Genomic DNA, 19,726 nt, shown 5'->3' with positions numbered 1-19,726 from the left:
AGTTTCTCCGGGAAATCTAGTCATGTTAAAACACAGCCTATTTGTGTTCACTTTTGGACTAACTTTAACTGGAAAACTTTTTTGGATAAAAGGTAAGCTTTCAGTTTTTGTTTCTGTCGTGGTTTAACCCCAGTATTCAGAAAGTTTCTCCAAGTCTTCTTGTACTCTCTGGTCCTGATCGTAATGATGCACCACCTTTCAAATGGAGTCACCACACTCCCCACGTATTAGGCTATTAGCTGACCTGCTACTTGAGAAAATCTTGTTCAAGAAAAAAAGTGTCTGGAAAAGATTACAGGTTGAAGCTTTTTAGAGTTGAGCTCTTTGTGGTTTTTTTTCTCCAGGATGTAGTAGGCACGTAAATACATCGTCTTCTGTACAGGACACTGGTTGAGAGAACTGCAGTTACTGTCACTCTCATCGACAGTAAAGACTGGAGAAAAAGATTTCTTCTTCAGCAATGTGAGGGAGATTCCTACAGTTTTGTTTTAGTTCTTCATTAACTCATTTCCATTTATGATTGGGCTTCAGATTTTAGATTTAGATGTAACACCTGAAGTATTTCTTAGAAGTGATATTTTTCTGACTGGCATTAAAGATGGTTTCCTGCTTTCAGGTGTCAAAATTTAAATTGTTAGAACTGCATTTCACTGTTAGTTCAACATACACTTAACTCATGAAACAGAATGGACTTTGTGATTTAGATAATAAAATTATTGGAGATGAAGAGCAGAGTCAGAAGTAAATATTGAGTGCTGATACTCTTTGCAGACCTGTTTGCTAATAGCAACTTCCACATTTTGATTGCAATGGCAGTCCTTAATGTTAAACATACGCTACCTGCACCTAGCTTTTAAAAATCCTGATGTTATCTAGTAGTTAGAGATCATCATTACACTGAAGAATCCTCCTCCTTGCTTTGAGTGGGTGGTTCTGTGGCTTCTTTGCAATTATGAATTCCTTTCACAGAAATGTGGGAGGCTGAAGGTGACTTTGTGCTACTATAAATGAGAACAAATCTCTTTGTTTCCTTATAAAAGAAAAATTAACACTTTTGTTTTTAAAACCCATGTTATTGTTCATTCTGTAACCTGTTTAAAAGCAATGTTTGTGTCTCTGTTGACCGAAGTGAATACTCAAACCAGACTGATGAGCAGACAAGACAAAGGAAGATTAATTCAAGTTCAGCCAATTTTAAAAAAAGTCACTGGAGATTGTCTTTATAAAACTGTTTACCTGAAACCAGATACTCAGCAGACTTCTTATCTTTAGCTTCCTGCATTAGCATGATGTTCTGGAGATAATTCTGATATAATGTAAAAGGCTACAAACCCTTTACAAAGGTTTAACTGTCACTGGAGAAAACAAAATGCAGCGTTAGGCAATGGCAGGAGGCAGCGTGGTGAACCAAGATTATGTATGCAGCAGGTGGCAGAATTATATCCAGCGGACAGCTATAAGTATTCCTCATTCAGGGCAATGGGGAAAGGAATAGGAGTAAAGGGATTTAAATGGAAAGAGAGAGGTGAAGGGGGAGTTGATTTAATCAAGGAAAGGACAGAAGGAAGTAGAGACATGAGCAAGAGGGAGAAGATGAGCAAGTGCAGGACCTAACAATAGCTAGAAGGCGATACCACAGCAAATGGTTCTGAAACCAGTAAAAAACATTCCCCGGTGTATTTAGGGACTGAATTTATTCTTCAGGAGATACAATATTCTCCAGTTCTCTGTCTAGCAAGTTCTGAAACATCCTGGCAAAGTTGGATCCACCATTGAAAACAGTTGTACTATACGTCCATCAGCCACTCCTAGAGAGCCCTGCTGTAGATTTACAGATCAGCAGAGTCTTCCTGGCACCAGCAAGGTGATTTCACAAAGCGTGAAGGAACTTAATTCTATTTGAGATGTTAGCATCTCTTGCACAGTTGATTTTAACTGGCCAGCTACTTCAAAAATTACTGTGAGGGGACAGATGGGTGGACAGAGAAGGTAGCTGCATAAATTTTCTGTGGTACATCAGGTTAAAAGTGTAGGTCATGGAAGAAAAAATGTTTCAAAAATGATAGACAAAGCTAATAATCCAGGTTGTAATATGTGAGAATTCAGACTGTGTTTAAATCATTTGATAGTTTTTCTTTGTGTGCTCCAGAAGACGCCAGCTTTAATCTGAAGTTACTTTTTTTAAATCAGTTTGACCATTCCTAAACCATTTCTTCGTCACTATCACAGTATGCAGAGAATACAGGAAGGGATTTTTTTTATTTTTCTTGTTCTTGGGATTCTCTATTACGTTACTGTCATATTCATTGAAGGATTTTTTTTTTTCAAACAATAACTAATTTGGTTTGATATTGTCTATATGAAGGAATTAGAAAAATTTGAGGTATTATCCCAGTTTATAATGTAAGTAACTAAGACTAAGAGTTAAAGCCAAGATTGCCAGCCAGTTTTGGACATGCTGTTTAAGAAAACTTTTGCTCGAATTTGCATGTTTTAGCACTTTACATCAGTTGTGTTTGGGGTGGTATAGTCATTAACCTTGAATACAGTCAAAACAGCCTTTCTGCAGAGAATGAGGCCACATATATTTAGTTTAAACACTCAGAAATGAAGAATAACTTGGCCATGAATGAAAATGTTCGTTTCTGTGACTTTCCCAGCGTAACGCAAGAACCCTGTCAGAGACAGAATAGACCAAACTGAGCCTGGGCAGTCAGGTCCCATACTGGTGAAATTACTTTCTCCATTTATGGCCTGATCAGAATGATTTTTAAGCCATCACCACTGTGCAGATGCCAACATAATGCCTTACTTATCCCTTCTGATTCTTTAGAAATTTCAAACTTTATTTTTAGGTGTATCTTCTGAACAGACATCCAGACTTTCTACATTAGAAATAATTGTTCCTCAAAGTCTGACAGACAGAGAGAAACATCATGCGTTTTTTCATGAGGTTTGTTATTCTGATTTTTTCTTCTGATGTTGCCGTTTTTCACAATATTGGCCTATATTACACACACACACACACAATGTATAGTGTATATAGATTATTTTTGTGAAGAAATGTGCACTATCTCTTCAGATTCTTAAGTGTTTTCAACTAGTTCAAATTTGTTCCCACAAAGGTCTGTGACTACCCTCTAAGTTAACACCTTTCAAACTTCTAGTCTCTGTTAACAGAGCGGGAAGGAACAGGAAGAATATTTCCGTTTCCTCCAAGTCAGATTAGACGTTGAACTCGAACTCAAACTAACATCCATGCTGTATATGTTCTTTTGCTCAGTGTACCTGGTCTTTGGATAACCAGGGGATTTCAACCATGTAGCACCTAAAGAGCTGATGCTCACTTTGTAGAAATTGTCCCACACAGTCGCACAGGTTAAATGAATGAGTTAAAAGAGAAAGATCTGAGCCTTAATTCTTCAGTTCTGAGGTAACTTACCTTTGTTCCAGATACTGAATTCTATTACTGAAGTAACTGTTAATGAAATAGCATTAGTCATCTTTGTGCAAACCAATTAAGGAAGGAAGAATCTGTGAGTTGTTCATCTGGCTGCCAATGATTTACGTAAGGAGTGTCACCAAACATGATGGGGTAGTTGGGCAAAGAGTGCATCCATGGGCTGTGCCCGTCTTGGGGAACCGCGTCTGGCCACCTTCCACCAGAGGAGGAGCTGTATCTACCTCCTCTCCACTAGCGTCTGAGGACCATCTGTTCCTGAGCCTATAGAGCTATAGCATGGTAGTCTAGGTTTAGCTTTACTAACACTTCTTTTTTGTTCTTTTAATACCACAAATTTTATGTTTTCATTTTTCTGTAGACTTTATGTCTTCTACATTCCCTCTACAAATCTCTAATGGCAGACATATTTAATTTCTTCTGCAGTTTGTGTACTTTTTCATTCTGTCTTCTTAGCTTAGGAGAATTTAAACTTTCTATAGGAAAGAATGTAGAGTGTGCTGCTGAGACTTTGAAAGGCATGAGGATTAGGAATGTGTGTTTTGTAAATCTGGTAAATACTTAAGACATACACAGCAGTTCTCTTGTCATACACAGTTCTCTTGTCAAAGAAAACATGGAACTGACACAACCAAGTAGAAAATCACCTAATTAAGTGATATCTTTTCTTCTGTTTTCAGAAGCATTCAGATGACAATCTTTCTTACTCAATTAAAACCAGAAATGGAACATACCTCCTAAAACTGAAGAAAAATAAGTATGTGATAGAGTGTTCTAAGAAATCATTCCATCTTGGGATTTAGTTGCATATAGTATGCAGAATATAAAAATACAGACAAGTATTTTTATACTGAAAAAATTCAGAAGAAACAATTTAAATGGCAGATTGTAGTAATTACAAAATGACTCTGTTAAATAGTGTCTCTGTAATGGTACTAGCTTGCAAATAGAAGGGAGTAATATTTTTTCTAGTTGTGCAGAAATTTAATTTGATTATTTTTTATTAGCACCAAAAGATAGTAGATTTCAGAAAAACCTTATGGAAAATTGGAATTCAGTTCAAAATTAGTTCTTTATTAGCAGGGAGCAGAGGGTTGTTATGATGTTGTACTTGAAGAAATTTGTCTATTGCTGTTATTCCTCATTCCTGAGCCTGTAATAGTCCAGGCCCTAATATAACATTGTCTGTTCAGATCCTACTCTATAGATATTTTAGTTAAAATATTTCAAAATAACTTATTTTCCAAATAATCCAGCTCATTTTTGAAGTATTTTGTTTCATGTCCATGGATTTTAATAATTTAGCATGACTGTACTGCTAACAGAATGTAGTACTTACTAAGATTCTTGACTTATTTCTTGCTTTCAAGACTGTTAAAAGAGCAGTAGTTTATTTTTGTTTCTAGAAAGCTTGTTAGCGAAGACTTTATGCTATATACATATGGGGAAAATGGGAAACTGAAGGCAACGCAATCAAAAAACAAGGTATTGTACATAATAAAATTCCTCTTTTGTGTAAGAGTTTCCTCAAACCAGGGAAGCCAAGCTCTAAGAATTGAAGCCATACTAACAATCTGATAGAACTGAGGATGACAACAAGGATGTGTACACATCTAAATATATTTTCAAAGCAAAAGTGAATGCACAACCATTAATTCTGAGTGTCTTCGTATCTCTATAACAGGACAGTGACAATTGCGTACATTTTTGGCAGTGGAGGGGAAAATGCAAGTGATGCACCTGCAGTATCTACAGAAGAAAAATGTATTTGCTGAGCATAAGGCTTTTGTGAATTTTCACATTTGTAGCATTTCTGTTTAACAGTTACCACGATACAAAACATAAGGTTCTATGTCTTACGAGGGAGTGGGCTGTTTATGGTGATGCAGCATCACTGTTTTCCAAGGTGTGAAAGGAGATGCCAGGAGATTATGCCAAGACTGAATTTGAGCTACCTGATTAGGTTGCCTTTGCATAGTATGCAATTAAAGGTACAATGGCAGCATCAAAGCTCTATAGTTTTGAGGACCTGAATCAAACAAGCCTTACAAATGCTTTTGCATTTAATTTCAACTTTCAACTGCATGTGAGCTCAGTGAGACTTAACTGGGTGTTTTGTGCACGGGAGAGAGATCAGCCTTTGAGACGAGTCTCTTTAAGAACAAGATAAGCAATGTAGATGAAAAGATTTTGCTAAAAGATGGTGACGGGTTAAACTGAAAAGCTGGTTGTTTTCCAGGACCAAGGGAGAAAATGCTATTGTAGTTACTCATGTCCAGTAACATTTTACTCCAAGAAGGCTGGGGTTACTTTTAGAATAGGGAACTCTATAAATTTGTAACAGCCAGCCTTAATGTCATGCAAATAAAAAGGCTGGTTAGAAAATAAGTTTGCATTTGAAGTCAACAACCTTATTTTGTCATTAATTATGTGGTTTTGTTGCATTTCAGACACACTGTTATTATCATGGCACTGTTGAAGGAATTGCTGACTCAATGCTTGCTCTTAGCACATGTGATGGCCTTAGGTACTACCTCTTGCTTTTTACTTCAGGATAATTCATTGTGCAGTACTAAAGTAAAACAGTAAAAAAACAGTTGCTATTCATCATACAGCTGGAGAGAAAACACCATCCTATCTTGCATTTTTTTTTTTATATTTCGCCTTTTGATGAAGCTGAAACTCTTTAGAGGTTTTGTATCTTCCCTCAACTACTACTTTTTCCCCCCTTTTCCAAAATTCCTTCACAGAAAACGATAACATGAGAGAGAGCATAATCCAAATATAGACAGAACATGGGCATGAACTGAGGCCTCTATTACTTGACATGAATGTCTTGACCAGAGGTACCTCTGTAGAAGAAATGCTGATGAAGCTTTTGCTAAACTTAACACACTCCTGCGAACAATTCTGTCTTATGAGTGGGCGTGTTTCAAAAGAAAAACCATTTCTGTGGAAAGAGTTTTGACCAAATTTGAAACAATTTTTTGTGTTTCAAATGCAAGAAAATCACATTTATTTGAGAAACATAAAGGGGCCAGATTAATGCATAAAAGATGGTGGTGTTGTCCCCGCAGAATCAGTCCATGTGAGTTGGCAAAATGAGACAGCAAGCACAGCAAATTGTGCGGATATTCAGAATGTGCTTAGCACGTGTCCATGTTCCCCTGCCTTCGTTGAGCTTGGCTCTTCAGCTGGGCTTTGGATATATTTGTCGGTTGTAGTAGCCTTGCTCAGTTTGATGTCTTTTTGACAAGCAGGAAGAGGCAAATGGGATAAAGTTCACCCACATATCTTTCATGTATAGCATCACAGTGAGGTGCTACTTACAATGAATAATAACATTTCCTAGCATTCCTTTAAATGAAGCATAAAATGGTCAACATACTCATATTTCAGGTAACGCAGGATCTCACTAAACAGAACAGATATTTCATTTTGGCTGTTCTGCAAACTGATGCAGACTCAAATCCTTTGGTTACCTTGTACTCACATTTTTGAGGATCTTCTTTCGCAAGATATTAACTAGAGAATTCTTGTTCTAAATATAGTTTTGAGATTCTGGAGAACAAGATAATAGCTTCTCAAAGATTCTGGTACAGCAAATGGGCATGTACCCGGTGTTTCTGAGCCATGGACAAATGCAAAATCTTTATACTTAGCTGCACTCAGCAGTGCAATACTACTGTTGCCCTCATAAACACCCTGGTGATTGCTTTTAGCCTCTCTTTCTGTCTTAGAAGAGATCTTTTTCTAAAATGCTAGATTACTTTAGCTGCATGAGGCTAGGAGTGAGACTAGAGACAAGGACTAAAAGACACCCTTTGCATCAGCTCTGTACCCACGGTCCAGACTCATTTAGTAACAATTTGGCTTTCCCGCTAACTGATTCAAGGAGCCCACACTTGTGTATGATCGAGTATTTTAAATAAGTTCTGTTTTGCCTTTTGAGATCCTGTTGGGCATTGGAACGTACCCTCTATATTAAGATAATTTAAGATAATAATTTATTTCAACATAGTGGTATGAACAGTTCTAGTTTTTAAGTATCCAGCTGTCATTCACTCATCTAGTCATAACCACGAGGGAAAAATTGTGGAATAATTTTTCATTCTTTTATGATTATTAGAGGAATTCTCTACATTGGTGGCAAATGGTATGGAATGGAGCCGCTCAACACATCCAGCACATTTGAACACATGTTTTACCCGTTAGAAGATATGCAGGATATCCCCTTCCAATGTGGTGTCCTGAATGGCAGCCTTCATCACAAGAAGATGTCTGTGAAGCAGTCTGTGAAATATGCATTTTTATCAAACAGTACCTTTAGCAGGGAAAAGCTTTTGAGGGTAAATACCTTTCTGTTTCTCTCTTGAGTCCAAGCCATCTCCTCAGTCTGTTCCAGCAGCCAAGGGTCTCCAGAGCTCTTGCTTTGGCATGGTATCATTGCAGGTGGGTTTGGCCTGGCAGGCCACTTCCTTGTTGCTTTCCCTTTCATGGACCCCAAACTGGTGGGAGTACTGCTAAGGAAATCCTGAAACAGAAGAACAGCACAATGGGAATTTAACATAGCTTGAAGTAATCCTTTAGCAGAAGAGCAGAGTTCTGCCCAAGCAGTTTTGGGTATGATGTGAAAGGCATGAAGCTGCCATTCAGCTCATGCATCCCAGCGTCTGAGCAGAAGTGAATTACTGACATAGAGATATTCATGTGGAAATCTAAGGCAAATTGATCAAGCACATTAAAAAAATGCATAATTGCTTTATAAATCCATGAAATGAAAATAATGAGAAAGATAAATAAAAAAAACTTTAACTCATTAGTCATTATGTTAACTTATTGTGCTTTCTAATTTGCAGAAGAAGCGAGCTGTCCTGCCACAGAAAAGCTATGTGGAATTAGTTGTGGTTGTGGATAACAACAGGGTAATAATTTCATCCAATGCTACTACATTTTATTAAACCATTAAATTTTTTCTCTGATATTCTCATATTATATTTTACAGTTTTTGCTAAAGAAATCGGATCCTGCTGCAGTGCAAAAGGAAACAGTTGAGCTGATTAATTACGTTGATGGGGTAGGTCAGATAAACTGCCGAGATTCAGTAGTTTCTACTTTATCATAGTTTTCAAAACAATAGCTAATCCAGTAAATCTGAACAATTATGTTCTGAAACTGTATTTGGAAGCTATACACCAATTTGTAACACATTTAAGGCACCTCATGAATCTATGCACAAGTCTTATAGAGATGTAGACAGAGGGAGATATGCAAGATGTTTTTAAACCACTTCTCTGTGCTCCCAGACTTTGGGAGGTCTCCAGTAGCTTTTACATTTCCAGGAAGAGTATTTCTCATGTATGTACTTCTTTTTTATTAAGCAAACTGTCAGTGCTGTGAACAATTCCATAAGCTCTCTGATCATCTGTTCCCAATTTCCCCTCAAGACAATTAGCTAAGGAAATGAATGAACGTGGTCTTTCCAACTTCTCCAACTGAAAGATACGTTTAGGTACCTTCATGAAGTAGATTGCCTTCAGTCATATATTCTTTCCTCACATCAAACAGTTAATTATTCAAAGAAACTAGGGTTATGTCTCAGTCATTATGTTCAGCTTAATGTTTACAGTAGTAGTGATGTAATCTTTCATAATTCAGTTGAAACAGACTGATGGACAGTAATTATCATTATATTTTTTTCAGATGTATAGACCACTAAACATCCAGATTGTTTTGGTTGGATTAGAGATCTGGACAGATACAAACCACATATCTGTAATGGATGGTTCAGCTGGAGATGTACTGGGTAGATTTGTTTCTTGGAGACAGAAAGATCTTCTTAAACGATCACGAAATGATGTCAGCCATCTCATAATGTAAGTGTTCATTCAGTGGAAAAACTAGCCATGCTGCCAGTGTTGTTAATTTATACGATTTTGGGTTTGTGTGTGAATGAAAATGTAACTTGAGTAAAATTCACTCAACTTCCAAACTGTTTTAACCTGGAAAAATGTCAAGAAAGTGTAATGAATTCTTTATAGATAATGAACTCCAGGTGGCTCTGCTTGAGCAGAGGGGTTAGACCAGATGACCTCCAGAGGTCACTTCCAACCTCAACCATTCTGTGATTCTGTGAACTCAGAAGCACTGACGCAGCAGATTTAGGAGACGGGTCATTATTTTCAAGCTCTGTTATTTGGATGTTCATTATTTATTACAGTGAAACCCTGATATGATGATAAATCTCTTCTTGACTTCAAGAAGACCAACTCTTGACTTGCAGTATTTGTTTCAGACTCATCAGTGTCTTTTAGTAGAAATTGGAACTTTCGGCCCCTCTTTCAACAACACCTTCAAACTGCTTTTGTTGCAGAGGGAGAAGCTCTTATGGTGGAGCCATTGGAATGGCTTTTGTAGGTGCCGTCTGCTCACAAGTCCAGGGAGGGTCAATCAGCACTGTAAGTACATAATGCAGTTATTGGAAGAAAGTAGCACAGGAGCTGTTAAATTATCATGGATACGCTGCTAGTGAGACCAAGAGGTACCTGAACAATTGAAGGCTTTCCCCTGTACATTTACAGAACCCAGAGCTGTAGCTAGTGCTATTGCCAGACATTGCTTCCACAGAGGTACCTTCCAGAACGTCCTAAATAAATAATGTGCAATTTGTTGACCTATTTGGTCAAGTCACTCAGGTCTTGGAATGGTACGGTTTCTTTCATGGGGTTTCTGATGTAAAGACTTGTGCATATTTTTACACTTATATTAAATTTTTTTTTCCAGTTTCTCTCTTTATCACGTTCCAGTCCATTTGGCTGATTTAGTCCTGAAATAATTTTTTTATCACCTGTTTGTAATTGAGCTAGCTCAAGGTTGTATAAGGAAAGCCCATTCTTGTACGATTAACCTTCATAACCACACTGGTTTTGGGATGGGAATGCAGCTACAAAATAATGTGTATTTTTTGACTCTTTACATGGATAGACAGTGAACATAGTGCACTCTATTCTCAAGTGTCTGGAATTCTCCACAATGAGGCTGTAAATGGGCAAGAATTTTAAATTGGGCAAAATTAGCCAGAAACCATTTTTTTCTCCTTCACCCTTGGGGCAGCACCAGTATCTCCAGAGGTTCCTGTCCTCACAATATGGATGCCACAACATCATGGACAATCTTAGAGGCAGGTTCTGTTCTTTAACAGTCTTTGTCTTTTTGTCATTGAAGACTCCATTGAAATCAGTGTCCTGACTGATTAACCGTGTTATTATTCAGAAAATGATCCTAATGGAAGTAATAGAAAGAGTGGTAGAATCTGGCCCTACTGAAAAAAGTGACAAATTGTTCTTGCTGCTTTCGCTTTGCAATACAATTTAGTATTCTGTGTCCATAGCCTCTGAGAGCTTTGTGACTTGAATAAATCAGTAGGTAGAAACACAGTATTTTCGTTAGTTTCATAATTTTTTTTAACACTGATTCTCTTTATTAGTTGAGTCATGACAGTATGTTACGTCATGCTACAGTAGTTGCACATGAATTGGGACATAATCTTGGAATGAAACATGACGATAAAAGGTGTCCTGCATCCTATATTATGCACAGCACAGAGAAGTAAGATTTCCAGTTATTTTATTTATTACTTGTTATTTATCTGCAGTGACTATGCCTGATAAGCTGTGAAACTCCCATGAATCTTGAAGAACTTTTGTGAATGGGGAGTTGTTTGAAAAGTTTAATCACAGAGGTGAATTCACTGACTTAGGTCTTGACATCATTTTAATTTATTTGAAGTGTTATCTGTTTTCCAATCCAGTCATTCTTTATTTGTAGCATTCCTAAAAACTTGTTTGGATTTTCTTAATTGGTTTTTTTTAATGATAGTATGTTGCCTTTTTTTTTTTACCCTGCTGAGAACGCTTTACATATATTCACTGGGTTTGTGCAAACATGCATCCTTTGCACAGATTATCTTAACAGTTAATTTAAACAAAAACTATCAGCCTAGATTTCTTTCAGTTCATTTGTTCTTTGGCTTCCCCTTAAGAGAAAAAGATCATATTATTTTATCTATCCACATTTGTATTAATAAATCAGGGTAATTGAACACTGGACGAAACTGCTATAAGAAGATGCATTCCTGGGTTCTTAGGGACTCCAAGTTAAGGTGAATGTCTTTCTGGAAGTTGTTTTTTAATTAAGCATTTTTAGACTCAGTACAGACAAGGAATTTCTAAGGCATGTTTTATATAGGACATCAGAATGGATAATATGATGATCTCTTCTTCTTCTGAAAGTACTTGCATTTATGTTACATATAGTATTTTTAACTTCTAGGACTGTACTCTAACGGAAAATAAAGTAAAAATTAAGTCTCTCATGATCTCCTAATGCTGTGAAACACAGTATTTATTATAGATTGACAATATTTTAAGGGCTTGAGTTGTATATTTTCCTGTAAGCAAAATATTTATAATAAAAAAGTAATATTATGCTTTCCAGTGGATCCAGGAATTTCAGCACCTGCAGTGCTGATGATTTTGAGAACCTTATTCTAAATGGAGGTGGAAACTGCCTTAGAAATCCTCCCAAAACAAGCGATGTTTACAAGGAACCTGTCTGTGGTAATAATGTGGTTGATAACAATGAAGAATGTGACTGTGGCAAACCACAGGTAATGAATGAAATTCAACTGGACACTTATTGTATATTATATTACATTATATTATACTTGTTGTATAACTCTGCCCTTTTGGTATACCTGATTTGCATTAATATCTGAGGAGTTTTCCTTGTAAATTTACATTTTTGCAAGCAATATGAAGATAAATTTTATCTATCTATAATCAAAGTATGATTTTACCTAAAATCATACTTTAAATTTGATATGAACTCAGTTAAGGTCTACTGGTCTTCACAGAACTTTGAGCCAATGCCTAAGAAAGAAGAGCATTTCAATGCAGAGTATGTGGAAACGCCATTTTTTTGTGCTGGTTGTTTTAGCAACATGGCTATTTCTGTTACATAAAAGAGACTACTCATCTACAGAGCTCTTAGAGGTTTCCTAACTGTAACCCTTAAACTTCGCTCACAAGAAAATTACTTTTGTTGGTTATATTTGCATTGTCAAAATGTCCCTCAAATAATGGGATATATTGACTCATTCTTTAGAAAAATAAAGGTGTCTCACAAAAGACACCAATAAATCAAAAGGCTGTCAGCAAACCCTGGTTCCATTGTATAGGCCTTCTTCTAAGTCATGAAAAGATACCAACATTTCTCTACATCAAACTGCTAGTGTAGTGGAAAAATGAGATGAGGGGAGGGGTGATAATAAGTGTTATATAGAAACCAAAGTGTTCTGCTTCTTTTAGTGTCCATTTAAAGTGTAAACCTATCCTGTACCCCTGTGCCACAACACATCAAAACAGATGTCTTCTGGTAAACTGATCAGTCATCACAAACTGATGACTTCTGGTAAAAAAATACAGCCAAACTGTATGCTGGTTTCTGTTAGAGCAGAAGGCTGTCAACCTCAGAACATGCAAGAGAGACAGTGTCTTTAAAGTTTGTCCATGCACTTGGTTTGATGATGAACTTTCCTAGCTATATAGTGAGGTAAAAACATTGTGTCCCCTTCTCCATGGTTGTTCTTCAGGAATGTACCAACCCTTGTTGTGATGCTGCAACCTGCAAACTCACACCTGGATCGCAATGCGCTCAAGGACTCTGCTGCAAAGATTGCAAAGTAGGCTATGTTTTATTAAGCCAAATTGATACTATTTACTAGTATTTTTTTAATGTTTGAAAAGAGCTGTCATAGTACTCTTGACATATTTTCACATTATGAAACTACATTCACCAGTAGAGAGCATGTAAGCAGAGAATTTGCATCTAACAACTCTTGGCCAGTACCTTAGAAATGAAATGTCATCTTTGTGTCATCCCTCGGAGGAGGCAGGAGCAATCAGGGGACTTAGTAGTAGTGATCTCCATTATGCAACACCAAGCTTCTCCAAAGTCTATGACAGTTGGCTGCTTTTTAATTTGTACTTCTGTACGCATTTGTACAATCTACCCAAGTCCTCTGCAGGCTCAGCTTGTAAACTTTATAGCTACACCGTATGAAACTGAGGGAAGTTTTGGATATTCGTTAGATACTGATCTTAAAAACCATTTTGTCTTCCTTAAAATCACAAAAGGTTCCCAGTTGTCATTGTTTCATGGTAGAACTTCTGCTGTTCCAAAATAAAAGTAGGGTGGCATTCCTCTCTGGTTCTAGTTTAAAGTGGCAGGAACAGAGTGCAGATCGAAAATGGATTTCTGTGATCTACCCGAATACTGCAATGGAAGCAATGCCTACTGTCCAGATGACGTTTATATCATGAATGGTTACCCATGCGACAACATGAAGGCATATTGCTACTATGGAGTATGCCAGAGTTTTGATTCACAATGTGAATCTGTATACGGAAAAGGTATGTTTACAATTTAATGTAAAAAAACTTGTAGTCTCCTAATAGGCATTTCCGATTTTTCTTTTTCTTTCTCATATTTTTAAGACAGTGTAGTGGCTTACTAAGATTCACAATTTTTTGTACAGGGGCACGAAAAGCACCTGATGTATGCTTTGAAAGAGCAAATATTAAAGGAGATAGGTTTGGAAACTGTGGAATGAGAGGTGGAGCGTACAAGAAATGTCCCGTTCAGTAAGTCACCAGCAAATAAAAGCTAACCCTAAAATCTTCAATGTAAAAAATATATTCTGTTACAAACTCTTAGAGCATAAGATTTAAAAGAATATTTCCTTGAAATGCAAACTAAAAAGTTTGACTGGATGGTGTATTTGCACTGATACTGGTTTTTTTCCGTTCACCTTGTCTCTGAGTGTCATTCATTCCATACAGGCATAGTCTGTGCGGCAAGCTCCAGTGCACATCTGTTAGTCTTCAAAATCTTCCTGCTTGGAGTGTTGTCAATAACGCATCTGGGGTTTTATGCTGGTCTTCTGACTTTGACTTAGGATCAGATGTCCCCGATCCTGCTCAAGTTCATGATGGAACAGCCTGTGGAGAAAAGAAGGTAAGATGAGTCACAGCAGCATTACAGAATATATTCCACCAACTGGAAAGTTCTTAACTTTCAAAAGCATTACATAGCTCTCTTATTTGTACACCATAATATAATACAAAATCTGTTTTTTGAGATATACAAACAATTAATTAGCTCTTCAAAAACTGGGATGCTACAAATCACTGAACTACATTATCAGTTATTCAAATTACTCCATCAAAATGCATCCACAGACTTAAGAAAACCTGAGACAAATACAGCTATAAAATTGTGAAGTACTGAATGTTCTATCAGCCCTTTTTCTTGACATTTAAGTAAAAGCTGTAGGCTTGTAAACATATACATTTATACAGTATATTTATAAAAGAATGGGATTTTTTGAAGTTTTGTGTTTGAAAGACACTAATTACTTTTTCCAGGCCTGCGTAGGTTTTGAATGTGTTGATGCAAGTCATCTGGGCTATAGCTGTGATGTAAAGCAGAAGTGTAATGATAATGGGGTGAGTAGATGGTGTTTTCATGCCCTGTTTCTGGAAGACAGAGATAGATGCAAAATCCCTGCATAAAAGCAATAACCAGCCAGATGGCTGTGTTTTTTTCTTATCTGTATTAAGTCCACTTTTTTCATGTAATTCGTGTTGCCAGTATACTGTAAACGTCTTAGCACTAACATTGAAAGACATTTCTTCTGAATTTCCTTAGGGAATTTTCTAATAGTACTGAGCTGTTACATTGTAAAAGGAAAATATTCCTTTGAGGAGGAAAGTCTAGTGATTCCTGATTTATATATGTCTCTGTGAAAAATCAAAATGGAGTCCAAAGGTTGTAAAACTGAGAAGTTCTTTGGACTGTAATGTATTACAGGCAAATAACAAAACAAAGGTTAACTTCTATAGAGGATTAACTTCTGCTATCAGTATCACTCAGTGTTTTGGCATGTTACGGAGGGGGAGAGCTTATTCCCCAGCAATACTATGCAATATTTCTTGTATCCACGTGCAATTCTTAATGTGTAACTCCAAATACATACTGGAGGTTGAAAGCGGCTGCTTCCAGAAAGGCATTGTTTGTTTGATTAATCCCTGTTGTATTGACGGTAGGTGTGTAACAACAATGGGAACTGCCACTGCAATTCTGGATGGGCGCCTCCGTTCTGTGACAAGTCAGGCTACGGCGGCAGTGTGGACAGCGGTCCAGCTCACATAGGTAGGATACTGAAACTGGCCTTCATTCTGCCCCCAGTGTCTGCTAAAATAATCTACCAATAACTGGGGGTTTTTCAGTCTCTTTTCAACTGTTTTCTTCTACTGCATGGGACACTTAATCACGGACTGACTTGAAGAACAAACATTATTATCTGATGTGTAGGTTTGCAGACATCAAGGAAGTTGGTCCAAGGGAGAATTTGACCTCTGTTTTGTCTGAGCTAAAAAGCAATACATTAGTTGCTTAGAATTACTGTTACATTTTTAAATAGTTAGATATTTAGATATTTACTTAGGTATTTAAAACAGAGTTCCGATAAAATGGATGTAATAGAGGAAGACTATAGCTTGAGAATGAAATCAGCAGCCTTTCTATATGGAAAGGGTCTCACAGAAATGAGAGGGGTTAAGGAGGTGCATGCAGCAAGCAGCAGTTGGCTCATGTAAGAGCCATGAAATTCTGCAAAGGGAAAATGGAGTAGGTTTTGCTGGCCTTCACACTGAGAGACCATGCAAATGTTTTGTATTTATTAAAAGCTTAGGAAGGCAAAGATGACGTACAGATCAGTTGTGGGTAAGCAAATACAAAATGAATTTGTCTGCTTTAGAATTCCTGAAAAAATACATGGAAAAGGAAAAAGTTTGTATATCATACAACATGGGGTGGGTAAGGCAGAAAGAACTTGTGATAACTTAAGGCCAAATCCTACTTTTCTGATCATAGCATTTTATAAATTTCAGTGGAGTTACTAGTTTTAATCTGTAATAATTTGAAGACTGTAGTTTTTACAACAGAAAGGTGTTTTTAGCAGAAAAAATGCTTTAATATGAGGTTAAATGAGATTATTATCTTACATCATTTCAATTCTTTTTCTCTAGATACATCACTTCGGGATGGTCTGCTTATTTTTTTCCTCCTTGTGTTGCCAATAGTAATCATTACTGTATTAGCAGTAATTAAGCGTGATGCAATAAAAAGAAAGTTTTGCAGGAAAAGTAGAAGACAACACAGGTATTTCACTTCCTACAAATGCATATTTCAACACTTGAGAGCATGCTCCAGATTAATTTAGCAAGCCAGTTAGACGCTTCATCTATACAAAGAATTCCATAGGTGCTAAAAGAAAAGACTTCCCTGCTATTATTAGTCATAGGTCGTTTAATAGCCAGTACCCTGCTATGAGGTATTTCAATCCAGATACTCCAGTTGTCAATGCTCAAGCATTTTTTCCCAAAATACACTGCACTTTCCTAATCATTATTGATAATTGTATTGCGTGGACACAGGGGCATAGCACAGTGAAATTATTTGCCAAGGCCAGAAAGGGGTGGAGTCAGAAACAGAATCCAGATCTCTGAGCTGTAGCCTCGTCCCTTGAAAAACGCTGCATCCCTGATGGTAGTTAAACCAAATGGGGATTTGCCTGATGACGTGTTTTTTATTTCAGGGATAACAATGTGCAGCAACCAAAGCAAAGTAACACACCAAGTCATAACACAGGAAATAATCAGGTAAGATAGACACACACTTGCATTATTTGATGTTGAGTAATCCAAAATATACAGTGCCTTTTCTCTAATATAGTTACTGATGACTCTGTGGCTTTTTGATACGTTGAAACCATCTGAATTTCCAAGTATTTAAAATAATTTATAATGTGTTAGACAGGATTTCTGTTTGGGTAGGTATGAGCTTTATTGCCTGCCCTGTCAACACAGGCTGTGAGTGGTATGGGATGGAACAGGCTGTTACTTAACAGAGCAGCCAAAGACTGAACTCTGAATTCTGAGGCCAAATACCACAGAAGATGCTTAGCCAGGCTGTGGGTCTAGTTCTGATAAAACAAAATTAAAATTATCAAAACAAAATGTTGCAGGAGAATATGAAGAATGTCACAGGAAATTAAAATTAGTTCTAAAATACCACTAGGTTAATACCGAATAATTAGGCACACTTTGAAATCTGTGGGTCTTGTTAACGTGATTTTCTGCAACATCTTTTCCAGCCTGCCACATCAAGTCCTGATTTTTTTACCATATCGCATTTCCCTGGTCCAAGGTTTGTAGTATTTAAACCTTATTTACTTCATGTTTGCTATGTTTACATTGCTGTATCACTGTAAGTGAAGTTCCTAATGGCTCATGTCCTGCTTAGGAGGATCTTCATGGAGCATCATATGAGATAAAATAGATTAAGTGCTTGAAGGAGAAATGCTGTTTTACTGCTTGTATAGAAAACAGCATAAAGGGACATGTCAGTGCTACTAGGGAGAGGGAGAGGAAGAGGCAGAGGGAGGGGTAGAGAGAGTTAAATATATGTATAAATGCTAGCAACTGTTTAAAAATGGTAAAGAACCAGTTTAGAAATACCAGTTGTCTCAAGTCATTAAATACTTCACAAAATGTGTTTTCCACACCTCAGGCAGCCAGTACAAGCCCAGTTTCCTGCAGTTCCTTCAGGACCTCAACGACCCACGGTCCCACCCAGACCAGCTGTCTGAAAAGTTTCTTGGGAACCTTCAACCAATTCTAACGAGTAACTGGTCTGAAAAAAATTAAAGATTGCAATCCTCCAGTCCTCTCCTTGTGCAGCCAAAACACCCTCTGAAAGCATGTACCTCTGGAAAAAGACTTGATGTTAAGAGGCACTGAACACAGATTTTGTAACATCCCATTATTTTGCCAATTGCTGCTGGCTGTATTTGTGCCTCTTCTACCTCGCCTCTTGGTTTATTTAAATCAGAAGCCCGAAGTTCAACTCTTGTTAGATTAAATCTATAACAGCATCAGAGAACAGGACTCTTCTGTAGTGTAGCCTTACTTGCAGGCTGAAGAAAAGTTAATTCAGTTATTTACAGACATCATTTATTCACCTCTAGTCATACACTGCTGTGAAAACAAGAATGTAGATTCTCGGGACCTCTTAGGAAGTCTGGAGTCTGTCTACCTCCTGGTCCATCCTCTCAGCAGCGTGCTGCCGGGGACCTCCGTGAGCCTACTGAAAGCAGCTGTACCGACGTGCCAGCCTTGCGGACCGTTCCTATGCCTTGCTCTGAGCCCTGCCTTCCATGCAACCGTATCAAAGATGGGATCCAGATCCCACCTTTCATTACCTACTAGCTGCCTTACTTTCCAGTTCAGGTAGTTTATAAAAGTAACCTTGTACAGGGACACCAGCAATGGAAAGAAACTCTGTAGATAATGTATCTATCTGAGTCTAAAAGAAACAAGCCATCTCTGCTGCTATAGAACATGTGGTATATTGGGATGTATGTGATACAACTTAACGGTGTTTTAATGTTTACTGGTTATTACAGCTTGAGCTTTTTGCTAGAAACTGATTCCACTACAAAAGCAACAGATAACTTTCGTCATTCTAAATGCGACAATTAGGAAGCGGTACCGATTTACAAGAAAATGCATGAAGTTACGTAGTTTGTCAAAATGGGAACTAATGGAAAAGCAGCTGCTACGGCGAGCAAAACTCGCTGGCAAGAGCAAAGCTGTGGATACTGATCAGTCTGCGTCGGAGAGGGAACCTCACACTGACCGTGTTCATGTGTAAACTTGGGGAATACAAACTAGCAAAGAGTGATTAAATTATGGAATCGCCTGGAATCGCCTCACCAGGAAGACATTTCTAATCCCTTAGATGGTCATTTCAGAGAAGAGCTGGACCAAAGAACTCAAAATATACTGCAGACAAAAACCCGCATTGGCAAGGAGTGTCTTCCAAAGAAGTGTTGTCTTTCTTAATTCCTTAGAATCTTAAATTATTATTATCAATTAATTATTCCTATCATTTAGACCTTATTAACAAGCATATTACAATAATATAATTTAACATAAATCATCGGTGTCAGCATACTTAGTAGCGTCTTGTTTTCATGACCGTAACAAAAACCACCGCTGCGCACACCCGGGGTCACTCAGCCGTCTGACGCTTCTGGGTTCACTAAAATGTACTATTGAATTTATTATCAAAATAAAACTG

The 19,726-nt window shown here is 37.4% G+C and overlaps 1 protein-coding gene and 1 long non-coding RNA gene across 2 annotated transcripts; one reads left to right on the top strand and one right to left on the bottom strand.

Annotated features, from left to right (window-relative positions):
- The first annotated feature begins 7 nt into the window (after nt 1–7).
- LOC142411096 (disintegrin and metalloproteinase domain-containing protein 9-like) lies at nt 8–19,335 on the top strand. Its single transcript, XM_075504395.1, has 22 exons — nt 8–92; nt 2,856–2,953; nt 4,141–4,217; nt 4,867–4,945; nt 5,911–5,987; nt 7,590–7,809; nt 8,320–8,385; nt 8,466–8,537; nt 9,164–9,336; nt 9,834–9,918; nt 10,947–11,068; nt 11,957–12,128; nt 13,113–13,202; nt 13,737–13,932; nt 14,058–14,163; nt 14,362–14,536; nt 14,947–15,027; nt 15,628–15,733; nt 16,612–16,744; nt 17,181–17,244; nt 17,739–17,791; nt 18,155–19,335. The coding sequence occupies exons 1-22, from the start codon at nt 23–25 to the stop codon at nt 18,231–18,233; spliced, it is 2,394 nt and encodes a 797-aa protein (XP_075360510.1). The 5' UTR covers nt 8–22; the 3' UTR covers nt 18,234–19,335.
- Nucleotides 4,158–19,676, bottom strand: LOC142411097 (uncharacterized). The gene is made up of 3 exons (XR_012776114.1): nt 19,601–19,676; nt 14,331–14,520; nt 4,158–7,994 (listed from the first exon to the last, which is right to left on the bottom strand). It is a non-coding gene; the product is annotated as an uncharacterized LOC142411097 (long non-coding RNA).
- Nucleotides 19,677–19,726: the final 50 nt, after the last annotated feature.

The sequence above is a fragment of the Mycteria americana genome, chromosome 6 (assembly GCF_035582795.1).
Source record: "Mycteria americana isolate JAX WOST 10 ecotype Jacksonville Zoo and Gardens chromosome 6, USCA_MyAme_1.0, whole genome shotgun sequence".
In the NCBI taxonomy this organism is placed as follows: Eukaryota; Metazoa; Chordata; class Aves; order Ciconiiformes; family Ciconiidae; genus Mycteria; species Mycteria americana.
This window is presented reverse-complemented; position numbering and strand designations above follow the sequence as displayed.